A 15,666-nucleotide genomic window follows, 5' to 3' on the forward strand; every position below is an offset into this window, starting at 1 on the left:
TGTTCCATTTCATGTATTTTCATGTATTGGGGCATTGTTGTAGACATGTATTTAGGCATTGTTGTAGATTGTCCACGGCTCCCTCTCAGCCCTCTCCCGAATCTGCGCCTCCTCCTCCCATCTCAAACGTTCTCGAACAACCATGAGCGCCTCACCAAGCCTGTTTTCGCCCCATTCTGCACGGTGACCCATGGCATGCTTCTCCTTGAACCCGATCCCCCACACTCGATCCTTGCTTGATGCCTCGACCAGCACGCGGTCCCCGGTCGCGAGGAGCTTCGCCTTTAGTCCTTCGTTTTGACCAAACTTGGCGTGCAAAGTCACGGAACCGCCCTGCTTTGCAGTACATCATGAACTGCTCGGCGCAGTTGAACGTGATACTATCATGTACAACCGAGGGTTCACATGGCTGGCCTATCAAGGAGGCGATCTCGGCCGGGAAGACGCTGAAGGGACTGGGATACCATTGGCAGAACTCCCCATATGGTGCGTTGGGAAGATAGAAGGAGATGAACTCATCCTGGGCTGGGGCTCTGGAGCCGGAAGAATGCGATACTCTTTGATGAGGTTTCATTGCGCTAGATGAGTTGCCGATACACGTTGTCAAAGGGGACGGCAATGCGTGAAGTAGGATTAGGGGTATGAAGCGAGCGAGTCCTGGCCTTTTATTCTTGATTTGAAATAGAGTTGCATAGTTCGTCGCGTAACAAGTGAATAAGCGTGACGAGATATTTCATTCAGCCTTGCTCACGCCGCCTCGGAGGGAGTCATACGGGAACTACCTACTTGGTGCAAAAGCTTCGATCCGCTAACTACAAGGTTCAGTAGCGAGAATAATAATTGCGCCCATGTCTCCGTGACATCCAATAAAACTAAGTCCTTCCTCACATATCTTCCTTGACATGTCCTTCCAACGCCAGTCGTGACCCGTGGGCCACACAGGGGCCCAGTGTATCGATGCGATTCCTCTTACGGCCAATATATCTTCCCATGCCTGCCTCCATGCGGTTGTTCAGTTGCGGTATAACCTGCTCGTTCACATGGCCCGACGCCACGATCTGGTTGAAGCTCCCCGGGTCCAGAATGGGCATCAGGCGATGCGTCGGGTAGAAGCGGCCCTTGATCGACCTCTCGTTCAGGATGACATTCTCCTTGATCAGAGAGTACTGATAGGTGTTGTTTTTCGAAGCGGTCGACTGCCTCCATTTCAGTTCGTCGCGCAGCGCGATGGGAAGCTGCTCTGGCGGGACAATGTTCTTGGACGCATCCTTGCAGAGCACGTAGAGATGGCCGCGGAACAGCAGGCCGCCCTGCTCTTCCGACACGAAGATGTTCCGCAGCCCCATGACCGCGGTCTCGCCGGCCATAAGCGAGGCTGGCAGCTTCCGAAGGCGCAGGGCATCGCCAATCTCGATGCGCTCCGCTCCCAGGAAGCAGCCGTAGTAGAAGATGGTCTTTTGGTCTTGTGACACGGGAGACCAGGTCGAATACGAGTAGTCGATCTTGGTCGCCGCCATCTTGGACGCATCCAGCGCGAAGACATCGCGTTTGCCCGTGTCGTTGCCGAGGGCATGGAAGGTCGACTCCCATGGGATGTCGTCAAAGACCTTGTCTTTGAGATCGGGTATGGTGACAAACGGCACGCTGAACGCATAGAAAGGCCGCATATCCTCGGGAGGCTTGACCACATTGGGGCGGTGAACCATGCCATGTCCTATGGGCAAGAGCTCATGCGCCGTCTGGCTTGACGCCGCGATGATGCCCAACCGCCAAGACGCTCCGTTGTTGAACCACACAAGCTCACCGGCACGGAAGACAAGTGGCGACCTGAGGCTCCATACAATGTTTGCTTGTTGAGCTTGTGCTTGTGGTTGCGCTTGTGGTTGGGGATTGCTTTGGGCTGGAGCCTGATGTTGCGATTGTGTTTGGGCCGGGGATTGTCTTTGCATAGGAGATTGTGTCTGCGGCCGCAGGTGTAGTTGCTGCTGGTGCTGAACTTGAGGCTGGACCTGGACCGGAGCGGGCGCTTGACTCGCGAGGGCGCTTTGCTTGGCGGCAACTGGCCTTGCAACGGTGGCTTCTTGTTGTGTCTGCCCGGAGATGGGTATCGGCACATGTGTCGCCTTGGGCTGCACCTTGTCTGGCTTGGCCAGCGATTCCACGTGAGGCAGATTCGGCATGTCCAAGTCCACGACCACAGGCTTGGGCGCGCTCTGGAAGTTGCAATGCGGGCAACAGCAGTCTTTGTAGTCATTTGATGTAGATGAAAGCCATATGAGATGGAAAGCGAATTCCTGTGGTGTCCTGAACAGCTTTGACTTGATCGGATAGCCCGAGACCCAAGTCTTGTTAGATTTCTCATACAGCCAGTATCCTCTAGGGAAGTTGACGAGCCACGCATTCCCCTCTGTGAGCATTAGTATATGGGCGGTGAGCAATGTGCGCTGGCCAAATCTCACCATGAGGGCTAGGCGATAACTCCTGCTTCAGGAGAATCCCCAGCTTTACTTTCCATTCGACAAATCGTGGGTCATCCTCTGCCAGTCTGGCCATTGATGGCTTTGTCCGTCGTCCAGCGTCTGTTGCTGCCCCTGAGACCTTCTTGGGCGGCGCGGGCGTTGCAGGCCAGTACCCAGGTCCTGTATCCGCGCCATCGCTACGACCAAACTGGATAACGTTGAACTCTTTTTGGTCCGCCATGGCGGCCGTCCAAGCACCCGCCACCTGCAGTCAACTCCGATCCGCCGGTAGAGGGTACTTTCGCCTCGCGTTGCTGATAAAGTGGCTGATGTAGGGGCTACAATCGTAAAAAGCTGAGCGTGGTCTTGAGCTGTCAAGCTAGCCCTGGGATCCCTTGACGCGTTTTCTGAGGGCTGATTTGGCAAACAGTGACCGCAGCTCAAAATGAGGGTTGGGACAAGAAATGATCTCAACCAATCCTGCTTGACTACCACTCAACTGACGAGGCGCGCAAACAGATGAACCATGAACAAGAGCAAAGCACTTTGTTCGATGTTTGGAGGTCGATGCGGGACCCACCAAGAATTCAATGATTGGTCAACCGTTACTCCTGCACACTGCAGGCACTCAACGCGGTCGACGCGTATCAATTCATTCATCCATCCATCGTCACTTCAATTTTGACAAGTTCGCAAACGCGTATGATTCGAAGACTCCGCCCAACTATTCACTATAGTCAATTGGACGAGATTCACTTTAGGGAGAATCATGGAAGGACTCATAGGTCCAAACTACAAAGTTGGCAACCAGGCTTTCCTCCAAGCACTGATGGCTCGGGGGACCCTGACATACGACGAGGCTCGCCCCATTCTAGCCGCCATATGGAATGCCGACGATGGCTCGCAAGAGCACGACGAGGAGGAAATCACCGAGGAAATCTTTGAGGAATACATCAACTTGGCCCGTCAAGCTGTCTCACTGTTCGATTATGAGGTCCGCAGAGCAACGCACCAAAAAACAAAAGAACATTTGTATGCCCTCATCAACACCACATCAGATCCACAGACACAGCTGGCAACAACTTTCACTGCCGATGAGCTCGCGTTCATCAAGCGGCTGCTGGTAGCCATCTTCGAGTCCCACAACAGCCCACGCATGGAGGTCATGGCGATCACACAGATGCAAGCAATCAAGTTGGCGAGGCCACGGTCGAGGCCAAGTCAGGCACACGATGAGGAGAGCACGCAGGTGCCGACAGACCGTGGACTAAAGCACAGTGAGGTGGAGGATGTGCTGGCGAACATGACAGCCGGCGGCTGGCTGGAGAAGAGTCGAGAGGGCTTCTACAGCCTGTCGCCAAGGGCGCTCTTGGAGCTGCGTCCTTGGCTCATTGAGGAGTTCAACAGCCCAGACGCCGAACCGGACGAATGGCAGCCTATCAAGACCTGCGCGGCTTGCAAGGAGATCATCACGTACGGGCTGCGATGCGCAGAGCCGCTTTGCAACCTCCGGCTGCACGACATTTGCGAAGACGCATTCTGGAGGTCAAGAGGCAACAATAACTGTCCCAAATGCGCGCGCGCGTGGACTGGCAAGAATTATGTCGGTGAGAGGGCGGTTACGAAGACAGACGCGCACGAGAGACGGCGGACGGCGGGCGGCGCGAGGAGAAGCAATGCGGCCGAAGAGACTACGCGCCACGCACAGCCCAACGAGGGCGACTCGGACGACCAAGGGGTCGACAGTGACGATAATTCGTAAAGACCAGCGCTTCACAATGAATGAATGGATGGATGGACCTCCTGCGTGGCTGTGCCAAGATTCTCTAAGAAGAGTTGGGCGCCAAAGAACTTTGAAGGTGCATCTAGATTTGCGAGGTTGGAGAAGGTGTGGCTGATGACATCACCAAGGGTCCAAGTGTGGCGGTGCACACGCGGCCAACAAAGCAGGGCAATGATCATTCATGAGCACATGCGAAACTTGGTGATTCGTCCAGAGCTCAAGACAAGGCGACGGAGTGGGCGCTAAACGTTTAACTAAAAAGTCGCTTGCATCCCCTGGCCAGCTCTCCTCATCCTCTCACTGTTATTCATCCTGAGCCAAACGTACAAGTCAACGCAATGCTCGAGTACTTCACCTACAAGAAAGTCAAGAAGAACAGGGATGCCAAGAAGGCACGCGAGAACGAAGCCACAAGGGCCCTCGAGGAGCGCAACAGCAATGTGACCACCCCCGTGGACCTCAACAACAACGGCTCCAGCTCGAGGCCCACCCATGACCCTGCTACGCCTATCCTCGACCGCTCAGACGAACGGTTCCTCCAAGAGATCTTGTCTGAGGATGGCGATCCACCTGCGCTGCCGGAGCGGCCTCTCGCTGTGCCTGATCTCGAATGGCAGTCTGACGATGCCAAGTCGCTAGACCCACGCAAGATCAACAAGAGTCGCCAGAAGAAGGAGAGAGAGGAGCAGAAGCGGAAGGAGAAAGAGCAGAGGGCCAAAGACAGAGAGAACAACAAAGACAAGGAGCACCAGGAACTCAAGCCAGGCCGCCTCTCCGTTCTCTTCTCCAAAGCCAAGTCAAAGACAGGCGATGACAAGACCAGCCCAGCCGCCTCACCCGCTGTCACACCTGGGGACACCTCCCTCTCCGAGGAAGAAGAGCAGAGGGAAGCCAACGACCTCGGCCGCGTCCTCGAACGTCTCAATCTCAAGGCGAAGAACAACAAGGTCCTCGCCGGCGATAACGCCGACCTGCTGGCCAGGTTCACGCAGATCTTCAAGGACCTGGCGAACGGCGTACCTACGGCATACGACGACCTTGTGAAGCTCATCAGTGACCGCGACGGCACCATCAACAAGGGCTTCGAGAAGCTGCCCTCATCACTGCAGAAGCTGGTCACGCAGCTGCCTGAGAAGCTCACCAACAGCCTCGCCCCCGAGATCCTCGCCGCGGCTGCCAAGAGCCAAGGCGTCCAGTTCAACGCCGAGGGTGGCCTCAAGGAGGCGACGAAGAAGATGCTCGTGCCGCAGAACATCCTCGAACTGGCGACAAAGCCCGGCGCACTCGTCGGTATGCTGAGGGCCATTGTCACAGCGCTCAAGACAAGATGGCCTGCCTTCATTGGAGTCAATGTGCTTTGGAGCGTGGCGCTCATGTGTAAGTGGCCAACAGCCCCTGACTTGACTGGCAGGCCCGTGATGCTAACTCCTCTATAGTGCTCATGTTCGTACTCTGGTATTGCTACAAGCGAGGACGCGAGGAGCGCCTCCTGAAGGAGAAAGCCGAAGGCGAGGCTCCCGTCGACGGCAGCAGCAGGATCGAAGAACTCCCTGACGACCCCCAATTGCCTGCCCCGCGGTCGGAGACTATGCCTCTGGTTACGGACAGAGAGCCGGTCGTCGCTGAGCCTGTCCGCCGCCGTACTCAGCACGAGGAGGCATCAAGCTCGCGTCAGCGCCGGGATGAATGAACCATCGGAATGATATGATGATACCCTTATGATCTTTTGGACTAGTTTCTACGGTTTAATGAATGTAGACATGATGAATGGCCTCCCCTGAAGTGATGACAACCTTGACGTGTCGTTTCTTTTTCAGCTGGGTATCTGAGTATCTCATGGTTGACTTAGTCGTCTTGTGCAATTCCCCTTCCGTGCGTGAGACCAGCCTTGGCCGAACCACTCGCCATACCTCCGCTACCTGGAGGTCCTTGGCCGTCCTGCATCCAGAAGTCGACCTCGTCGACAATGTCCCATACTACATCCTCGGCAATCTGCTCCTCGAATCGTTCTGAAAGGGGACGAGCAACACCGCCAGTTTCTCCGTTGCTCACCATCTCCATATTGCCATTGGTTGACTTGTATCCAGGAGGCGGGTACCAAAAGTCAGGTCCAAAGTTTACCTCTGCGGCGCCGCCTCGAAATACACTGACGGCGGGGTAGTATCCCAACGAGCCATCATCTAACCCATCCCTGGCTCCTTGCTGTTGCTTCGAAGCTGGTGGCAGGAACCCAAGTAGGTCTTCGAAAGCGGTGCCCATGAGCTTCCCGTTCTTGTATAGTCGGATGGACGATTTCGGCAAGGTGCGCAGACTCGGGGACGCATGCAACGGGTTTGGTGCCTCCATAGCACCACTTGGACCCAGAGGTGATGGGTTCATGAGATCTTCCAGCTCCTTTGTCGAGCTATAATCGATATTCTCAAAGTAATTGTTGGCTTTGTGTCGGATCGCGGGTCGTTCGCGGACAATGTTGGCAGCACTGGCCGTCCGTTTGGGCTGCAGCTCTTCGTGCGGGTCGACCGCAGGGTTGTATGTGCCGGCCATAACTCTGCGATGTAGCCGCTCAGAGGGTAATTGGATCTCGAGACCTATGACATCCCCCTCATGGATGGTCTCGCCCGGTGGGAAGAAGTCTTTTGGCCTTGACATCCACACCTTCTCCCCCGTCACATCGCGTATACCGTAGCTGTATGCATCGTATCCCACAGGCGCCTCGAGGGAAGCCTCCCGTCGCGCCCAGCCCATTCGGACGTGGTTGCTTGTCTGCGATTTCGAGTCGCCATCCTTGGCTTTCCGGATGCCTTGCTTGACTTTGCATTCCCAATACCACCTGCCCTCTCGTACGCCGACATTGGCCCTGGCCATGCGGAATCCCTTGTCGGTGGTTACCTGTCGGCACGTCGAATCGAAGAAGATGTGTGACGCAGCGTCTTCGTAGGTCAATTTGGGCCCGTACGGCTCGAGCTCGGTCTGTCGGTAGTACAGCATGGAAGGGAAAAGGGGGTCGCCTATGTAATGTGAATAACGAAAGTTGCGCTTATTCGCAACGCTGGCATCGTTAGTCAAAGCTGGCAGCGGAGCCATCTGGCCAACGGCACTCACCCCTCTGTCGGCTCAAAGAACTCAATCTCCTCGCCATCTTGGGTCGTAGCCTTGTGGTGTGGGACCAAGATGGGCCCTCTCGAGAGCTCAAAGTCGGTTTGCTTCGGAGGCGCGACGAATCGAAGGGGGCTCAGCTCGGCATCGTGCGATTCCTTGAGGCTCTTGAACCCAACACTGCGCGGCTTTGGGTCAGGCGTTGCGCGCGCGCTGTCAGTGCCCTTTGCCTCGCGTTTCTTGAATGTATCCTTCTTGGCGCGCGCTGACTTTGTGCGATGGGGTGCTTCGTCAGTCGGGAGTTGCTCGGCGGCCCTGTTGTCAGGATTCAAGGGCGAAGACACGGCGGGACTATGGTCGTCATCAAGAGCGCGCTTCTGCGGAATTGACCCAAGTGGCGCAGGTGTCGGCTCATGTTTGGGTGTGTCGCTTTCTGTGGCCATTGTGGTGGATGGAGAGAGGGCAAGTCACTGGGGGAAAAAAGAAATGACGTCGAGGTAATTAGGTGTTCGGCCGTGGTGGTAGACAGGCGCGTCTTGACGCGACCAAAGTGCCCAGGTCTGCGAATAGGGCAGAAAGGGATCAGTAGAAGGCCCAGCGACGACATTACACGAACTTTGCCATCAACTTTGCGTTTTAATTACTCAAATCATCACGCACACAGATTTGAATGGATTTTGCAATCAAATTTATTTTTCCATAATCATGTATCTGCCGTCTTTGCTTGAACGTCGAGGGTCTAGGTTACCTGGTAGTGTTGTCAACGACTCAACGACGGGTCTTATCTAGGAGACTAGGAGCCAAGAAAAGAACTTCACCCGACTCGACGCTACGGCACTTCCCCGATAACGAGGCAGACAAGCAGGGGGCGGGCAGTTCAGTTATCAGTATCATCATTGTACGTACGAGTAGAGAAGTACCGCCATATCAAAGCTGAGCTGGCGCATCGCAGCACGTAACGTTCGCATGGGTAAGTCGCCCTCGTTCAATTTTAGCCTGTGGTTGACCTACAAGATCGACTGGAGGCTCGAATCAAGTAATGGCACTGTACAAAATTCGGTCTTCACTGTGGCCTAGCCCAGACTAGCGGTTCTGGAGATGTATCAAGACCCACTTATGGGCATCGACTGATCTGTTCGGCCAATGAAAACTGAGGGAATGTAATCATTGTTACCTGAGGGGCCTGGTCACGGCCGCTAATTGGCTCCTTCCAGCATCAACATTTGAAAGTGACGATTTGGTTGACACTCCTTGGATTCGGTGAGATCCGTTGAGAGTCGTCTGGATCTCACAATCTCAGGATCCAAATCCCCGATCCATAATTAACCCATGTCAAACAACGTCAACCCATCGCAGGAGCATCTAGTGACACAGCGGCATCGCGAGTTCTTGCTCTGCTGACTGACTACAGACGCCTCAGCGCTCACTGACCAAAAGCAAAGTGTCACCTCATCCTTTCAACCCTTTTCAAGGCACGGACGATTCCTGGACCTGGCCTCTGGTCAGTGCGGCAAAGAAAGCTGAGGCTGAGGCTTGGAACCATCTCATCGTGCCCACGATCAGTATTCCCCATCCAACATCGTCCCCAGGATCTACTTGATATTCACCTTGGGCGCTGGCTGGTGTATTATTCAGCCCAGTCACGTCTTCACCTAGGTCAGCTGACGACTCATTGGTCGCCTCCTCCCGTTCTTCGCTCAAGATTCTCGGGGTTTTTGTTCGATTCGCACCTGGCCTGCCGGCCATTTCGCTGCCCGAGGACACTCGTCTCCTCAGACACAACGGGCACTCATCGTCACTATCCTCTCACAGTCCAAAGATCCGGTGTGACCGGAATCAATGCCTGGGCAAGTCATTTTATGACACGAGGCTTGAGGCTGTTCTGACTCCCACATCCCGCCTTGAGAACCTCACGGCTACCTTGGAGATAACTGCACCTTACCATCAAGATGAGCGAGCAACCGTCTCAGGACAGGCTCTCTGCGTCGTTGCGCGATGCGGCGGCGCGCACTGCTCTGCCGTCGCGGCCCGTGCTATCGAAACCACAGATTGGGGAAATGTCCCTGCGCCCAGAAGCGCCCACAAGCCATCGCATGTCAAGAAGCATCTCACCAAACTCAGAGGACAGCGCACTGCGTGATGCATCGCCCTCGCCCTCAGCAGCGAGTCCCGTCTCGTCGACGGCAATGTCGGCAGCAAAGCCTAGTCCGCCACCCGGCAGCCATACACCAGGCGGTCAGATTTGCAGGTACGTTTGTCGTGGTCTGATATCTCTTCTCTTGAAGCTGACGAGGGTAGCAACTGTGGCACAACACGTACGCCGTTGTGGAGAAGATCGCCCCAGGGCGCTACTATCTGTAACGCTTGTGGCCTCTACTACAAGGCAAGGAACACGTCACGGCCCATCGGCCTGAAAAAGCCACCGCAGGTCGTTCAAGAGAAGTCAAATGGGCAGCCCATATCCATTGCACCGAAGCCGAACGCGAATGTGCCCGGTGCAACGTACGTCTCTGCTGAGCAGACGCCTACTGGATCATGTCCTGGTGGTGGGCGTTGCAACGGGACCGGTGGTGCGGAGGGGTGTTATGGCTGCCCTGCTTTCAACAACAGACTGTCCAAGAGCGCCAACCTGAATGTCAAGGGCCAAAAATCGGCAAGTTGCCGCCCGGCGGATGCACCTACAGAAGGCTCGTCTCAGTTCACCAGCATCAACGATCATGCTACCGATCTCACCACCGTTCAGCCGACGACACCGAATCAGCAAGACGATACCACAGTGGTCATAGCATGCCAAAATTGTGGAACAACGGTCACGCCTCTGTGGAGGAGGGATGAGAGTGGCCACACCATCTGCAACGCTTGCGGTAGGTCAAAGTCGTTTGCCCAAACCAGAAGCTCTAGCTAATGCCAGCAGGTCTCTACTACAAGCTCCACAACGTGCACAGGCCGACGACAATGAAGAAGGCGACAATCAAGAGGCGGAAACGAGTTATCCCAGCGGGCGAGGATGCGGAAATGGAGGACGCGTCGCAAGCCGCGCAAACACCTCTTCCGGCAGTGAAAGGATCTATGAACGAAGATGGATCCGTGAACCTTGGCTTTCGGAGACAACAGGCTCAGCCATCTGGCATGGATTACATGTCGGCCCGCCCTAGCAGCCAAGGTCACAGACAGCCTTCGCCAATCTCCGGCGCGTCGGACCTCGCAGCCTACCACCAGCAGTCGTTGCGCCCGCGCAACATGCACCAACCCCTGAGCGACGACAACCGCCTCCCGCCAATAGCTGGTCTACATGCGCCTGGCGGTGCGGTCGACCGCCAGTCTTCCATGTCGCCGGCGTCCTTTGGGTCTTTGACGCGTAAACGTTCATTCTCGTCAGCCGAACACGATCCGCGAAGTCAACAAGAAGAGAGCGGCGGCGAGAACTCCAAGAGGCTGTCGTCCATCAAGTCGATTCTCAACCCCTCCTCCCAGCAGGGCGGACGCCACGACGAACGATCCGACTTTGCCCTGCCGCCACTCCGATCACCTGGCCCTACGGCACCTCCTCCAGACAGTCCTGGCACACATTCGACGAGAGATCACACGCCTGCGCGGTCCGATGCGGAGAGCGAGCAGGTCAAGGCTGAACGCAGGGCTGCGCTGCAGCGGGAAAGGGATGCCATGCGCGAGATGCTGGCTGCCAAGGAGAGGGAGCTCATGGAGATGGGCGAGTAATAGGACAAAGTGAGGAGTGACCGCGACTATTTGGCGGAGTATACGCGATGACAAGTCCCCAAGGGGGCAGAGCGAGGCGTATTGGGAAAGGCCTTCCATGGCTGGAATTGTATTTCAAGGGGCACGAGCATTGGATGGCGTTGATGGCCGAATTATCGGGATGCTTGTCTACCATCGGCTTGTTGCAGTCTCGTTTTGACGCCTCCACCAGGTCAAATAGCCTCTAACCCTATAACTTAGCGATATCACACGGCAGACGAATTGCAACGAGTCTTGAAATCTGCTTCAACGTGAAGTATGGACAAGCCGATGCACGCCCATTGGTATGGACAGTGAGACTCTTCTCGAATCTCGGCCTGCGTTCTTGACACGAGTACGACTGCCAAGGAACGGCTGTCAATGGCGTTGGCGCACTTGGTCGTGGTACCGTATGAGGAAGATTCGAGAAACGTCATGAAGTGATCCGTAGCTACCAGCCAAACAGCGGTGAGGAGAAATTGACTTGCTAAGGTAGATGACTTCTCGGATAATCCATGTACGTAGGAGTATTCGAGTGCTTGGACGTAGCGTCCAGGTATGATGCGACTCAATATTGCCGGTGTCGGATCATGGATGATACAGCCTACAATGGGGTCATGCGGAAAAAAAGACTCGAAGCAGAGGCGCTAATCAGTGGAGAGTCCGACCAAGATGCACGCCTTCCGGACGACAAGAAGTGTGGGGCAGGCAGGGTAGGCTGTGTGGGCCGGATGGACAGCGATGCTGACAGGATGAATTGACACTGTACTAGTCAGGCCTGACTTCGCCGCGTGGCACAGTGTGGATTGGACTGTCCTAGACGCAGCCTGTCAATTCAAGGGCGCACGACCAGCAGCAGAGCGACCACAGCCTTCTACCCCGTACAGCGGTGCAGTTAGCGAGCGGGCCAGCCACTCAGCACCACCGGACACGATCAGAGTGCTGACAAGAGCGGCGCATTCAACACTCGAACGGCTGAACAGACTCTCTCTTCTTCTCCTCTTCTTGACATACTTCAATGTTCGTTCCTCCAATTTAAGAACACTGTGATCCGTGTTGCAGCAAAGGCGCCTGTCACGAGGCTCCACCATCGTCGACTGCTTCACCCAGAGAGGAAGCACAGTCAGACAACCAGCATCGGAGGCTTTGAGAGCCGGTGCAAAGGCGCGCCCTACTCTTTATATCAGACGTGGTCACCTGTCATCGCGCGCCCTTTCACCCCAGAAATAAGGTCGTCTGCTTGACTGAAACCATGTCTACACGCCCAGCACTCGACGAGTTGGACGAATTCGTCAACTGGGGCGACAGTGTGAACGTCAATGCCAACGACGCCTTGGACAATGTCAACAGCACAGCCGACACCAATAACGACGCATTCTTCCCGCCCTTTGAGATTGATCCTGCCCTCGCTGGCATGAGCATGGGACCTGGCCCAACCCCTGAGAACATTGATCTCATGCTTGGTAACGTCGATGAAGATGACTTCAGCTTCAGCGCCATCGAGCACTTTGGCGCGACAAACGCCGGGGGCATTGATCTTCCCGCGCTGACAGGCAACGCCATTGCCAACTCCGAGATGCCCACTGGCACGGATTTCCCCACGGACTTTTGGGAAACACCAGAGTATCCGTGTGGTCACTGCATCATGGGCGGTCACGTCTGCAAAAAGATCCGAGAGGGCCGTTACAAAGGCTACTGCACAAGCTGCATTGCGCTCAGCATCGAGTGCAGCTTCGTCAGCATGATGTCTGGTCCACAGCCAGGCTCCGTTCAGGAAGGCTTCCCCATCAACCCGTGGCCTACCATTGGGGCCGAGCATACCATGAACGACCCCAAGGAGCATCCGCTACATCGGTCACTGAGCACTCAGTCTTCATCCACCGACTTGGCCAATCTGAGCACTGCCGAAGAGACCAACTTCTTCGCACCCAAGCCCGACGGTGCTCCACCCAAGATTGGCGCTCGATTCTCCCGGGAGTCTGTGAGGATCCTCAAGACATGGTTGACTACCCACAACAGGCACCCTTATCCCAGCGATGAGGAAAAGGAGATGCTGCAACGAAAGACGGGCCTCAGCAAGACACAAATCACGAACTGGCTGGCCAACGCTCGTCGCAGAGGCAAAGTGCAGGGACCGCGGGCGACCTCACCTCACCCCAGCAACCTATCTCGTGGCATTGACATCCCCCAACGCCGTGGCACGCCCGCTCTCGAAAGTATGAACCCCCTGCAGCGTTGGGCACACTCGCCTCCTGAGCACGAACCTGCATCGGTCAGCGCCATTGCCCGCGCTGTGACAGCGTCGTCCTCTGCTGTATCTTCCGGGCTGAACAGCCCGTTCTCGCACCCTTACACCGACGATGGCTCCAGTCGGTCACTCTGCAATCAATCTTCGGCCAGCAGTTTCGGCACCTCGCACTCCAGCAATGGATCATCTGCGTACTCCCATGGGTCTCGCAATTCCTTTGGCTCTTTTGGCTCGGCACCTTTCAACAACCGCGGACGCCGCCGACGTCGCAGGAGGGCCACCCCTAGCAAAGGACTGAACAACCAGACGGAGCTGGGCGCTCCTCTCAAGACCTTCCAGTGTACTTTCTGTACAGAGACATTCCGGACGAAGCACGATTGGCAGCGGCATGAGAAATCACTGCACTTGTCGCTCGAGCGGTGGGTGTGCGCGCCTCACGGCTCACGCGCCGTGTGCCCCGACACAAACCAGCTTTCCTGCGTCTACTGTGGCCAGCCGAACCCTGACGATGAGCACCTGGAGAGTCATAACCACTCGACCTGTCAAGAACGGACGCTCGAGGAGCGGACCTTTTACCGGAAAGACCATCTCAACCAGCATCTGCGCCTCGTGCACAACGTCAAGTTCATGGATTGGGCGATGAAGTCATGGAAGGTGGCGACGCCGGAGATCAGGTCGCGCTGTGGTTTCTGCGGCGAGATCATGGACACGTGGTCGTACCGGGTGGACCACCTGGCAGAGCACTTCAAGACGGGTTTATCCATGGCGGACTGGAAGGGTGACTGGGGTTTCGAGAACCCGGTGCTCGAGCATGTCGAGAACTCGATCCCTCCATGTATGAGACCTCTACAGTATCCCGTAGATCAGGTGCAGCCATCTAACTTTTGAGCAATACAGATCTTATTCATCATGAGCGCACATCTCCATTCCCGTACATGGCCACTGGCTCCGCGCCCGAGACACCGCGAAACGCCTACGAGCTTATCAAGCTCGAGCTTGCTTTCTTCGACAGCAACCATCGCGAGCAGCACGGACGGTCCCCGACAGACGAGGAGATGGCGGTCGAAGGCATGCGTATTATTTTCGCCAGCGAAATCTTGTCTTTGCAGGGCATCGCAACACAGGTCTCTTGGCTGCGTGATCTCATCTTCAAGGACGACAGCCTGATGAAAAAGGCTCGTTTCGGTCCCCTGCGTGGTGCGACTGAGAACAGGCTGGAGACACTCAAGATTAACGGCAAGGACAATTTATTCGAGCAGTGCCCGATGGAGTTCCAGCTGCACGAGTTTGTCAGGGCCAAGAGGTTACTGGGGTTAACCGCCATGGACGACGAGCTGCAGGAGGAGGCCTGCCGCATTGTCGGACGTGTGGAAGAAGTATCGACTCATCCATCCGACATTGTGGCCAACTGGGTGCTGAGAATGATCGTGTCCTCGACAAACTGGCTCGCTCCGTTCAGACGGCGTGCGCACCTGCCACGGTCAGACGATATCAAGGATATGCTCATCCGGTCTACGGACCCCACGGTGATCGACTCGACCATCCACAACTATACGAGGTTAGAAAGAGAGCTATCGGACTACATGCGAACACAGCGCGCGGCTGGTATCGAGCTCTCGGACGAGGCACTGCAGCGTCAGGCGCGTATCATCATCTACGAATTCGACGATGGCTGGAACCAGACCGCCGCCGACAATGTGACATGGCTCGAGGCGTTCAAGTCTCGCCACTCTGCCGAGCCAAAGCCAAAGCCGACGGACAGCTCGCCTGCGTTTTCGCTACCCCAGACAACTGCATCTCTAACCGGCACCACGCCCTTCGCCAGCGGCACCGCCACCACAGTTTCACCTGCGACTGCCATGAGTGGTCCGTCGATCCTGGATGCAGACGGCAACATGTCCAAGTTGAACCTCTTCTATCTCAACGAAGCCAACTGCTACCGCCGTCTCTCGCGCGACCTTGCCCGCTGGGTGGCCGCGACCATGTCCCCCAACAATCCTGCCCGGCACGTCCCTACCGACGCCGAGATACAGCACCAAGCGCGCTGGATCCTCTACGACGAGGATGACCCGTGGAACTACACCCATGCCGACAGCGAAGAGTGGCTGACCCGGTTCAAGCGTGCCACTGGCATACTGCAGGACGGCGGGCCCCTACTGGCCGAAGCTGGTCCGCTGCCGCTGGGCTCGAAGAACGAGTGCCCGCTCCGAGAAGCAGAAGATGCGACGGTGTTCATCAATGAACACATTTCGGACGAGGAGATGGGGAATATTGTGCAGGGCATGGACTTTACCATGTCAGGCCAGCAGGAGCATGATGGTGGCGTGCGCTTGTCGCGCGGATAG

The 15,666-nt window shown here is 56.1% G+C and overlaps 7 protein-coding genes across 7 annotated transcripts; 4 read left to right on the top strand and 3 right to left on the bottom strand.

The window, feature by feature from the left end:
- Positions 1-29: 29 nt before the first annotated feature.
- F5Z01DRAFT_645673 (uncharacterized protein) lies at positions 30-683 on the bottom strand. Its single transcript, XM_046262855.1, has one exon. It carries the CDS (start codon positions 572-574, stop codon positions 152-154), a length of 423 nt encoding a protein of 140 aa, XP_046121273.1. The 5' UTR covers positions 575-683; the 3' UTR covers positions 30-151.
- Positions 684-2,999, bottom strand: F5Z01DRAFT_645674 (transcription-silencing protein Clr2). The gene is made up of 2 exons (XM_046262856.1): positions 2,460-2,999; positions 684-2,407 (listed from the first exon to the last, which is right to left on the bottom strand). The coding sequence occupies exons 1-2, from the start codon at positions 2,698-2,700 to the stop codon at positions 885-887; spliced, it is 1,764 nt and encodes a 587-aa protein (XP_046121274.1). The 5' UTR covers positions 2,701-2,999; the 3' UTR covers positions 684-884.
- F5Z01DRAFT_383347 (putative DNA repair protein Nse1) lies at positions 2,846-4,401 on the top strand. Its single transcript, XM_046259431.1, has one exon. The coding sequence runs from the start codon at positions 3,229-3,231 to the stop codon at positions 4,219-4,221; it is 993 nt and encodes a 330-aa protein (XP_046121275.1). The 5' UTR covers positions 2,846-3,228; the 3' UTR covers positions 4,222-4,401.
- Positions 4,399-6,010, top strand: F5Z01DRAFT_383382 (uncharacterized protein). The gene is made up of 2 exons (XM_046259432.1): positions 4,399-5,619; positions 5,679-6,010. The coding sequence occupies exons 1-2, from the start codon at positions 4,581-4,583 to the stop codon at positions 5,930-5,932; spliced, it is 1,293 nt and encodes a 430-aa protein (XP_046121276.1). The 5' UTR covers positions 4,399-4,580; the 3' UTR covers positions 5,933-6,010.
- A 4-nt stretch (positions 6,011-6,014) lies between these two features.
- Positions 6,015-7,367, bottom strand: F5Z01DRAFT_645677 (concanavalin A-like lectin/glucanase domain-containing protein). The gene has a single exon (XM_046262857.1). The coding sequence runs from the start codon at positions 7,324-7,326 to the stop codon at positions 6,088-6,090; it is 1,239 nt and encodes a 412-aa protein (XP_046121277.1). The 5' UTR covers positions 7,327-7,367; the 3' UTR covers positions 6,015-6,087.
- Positions 7,368-9,186: 1,819 nt separating this feature from the next.
- On the top strand, positions 9,187-11,322 carry F5Z01DRAFT_383386 (uncharacterized protein). The gene is made up of 3 exons (XM_046259433.1): positions 9,187-9,586; positions 9,637-10,202; positions 10,253-11,322. Exons 1-3 carry the CDS (start codon positions 9,288-9,290, stop codon positions 11,053-11,055), a joined length of 1,668 nt encoding a protein of 555 aa, XP_046121278.1. The 5' UTR covers positions 9,187-9,287; the 3' UTR covers positions 11,056-11,322.
- Positions 11,323-11,745: 423 nt separating this feature from the next.
- On the top strand, positions 11,746-15,638 carry F5Z01DRAFT_679460 (uncharacterized protein; the record flags this gene model as incomplete). Its single annotated transcript, XM_046265526.1, has 4 exons — positions 11,746-11,770; positions 12,342-14,156; positions 14,219-15,518; positions 15,623-15,638. The coding sequence occupies 4 exons, from the start codon at positions 11,746-11,748 to the stop codon at positions 15,636-15,638; spliced, it is 3,156 nt and encodes a 1,051-aa protein (XP_046121279.1).
- Between the last annotated feature and the right edge of the window lie 28 nt (positions 15,639-15,666).

The sequence above is a fragment of the Emericellopsis atlantica genome (assembly GCF_019669845.1).
Source record: "Emericellopsis atlantica unplaced genomic scaffold F5Z01scaffold_4, whole genome shotgun sequence".
NCBI lineage: Eukaryota > Fungi > Ascomycota > Sordariomycetes > Hypocreales > Bionectriaceae > Emericellopsis > Emericellopsis atlantica.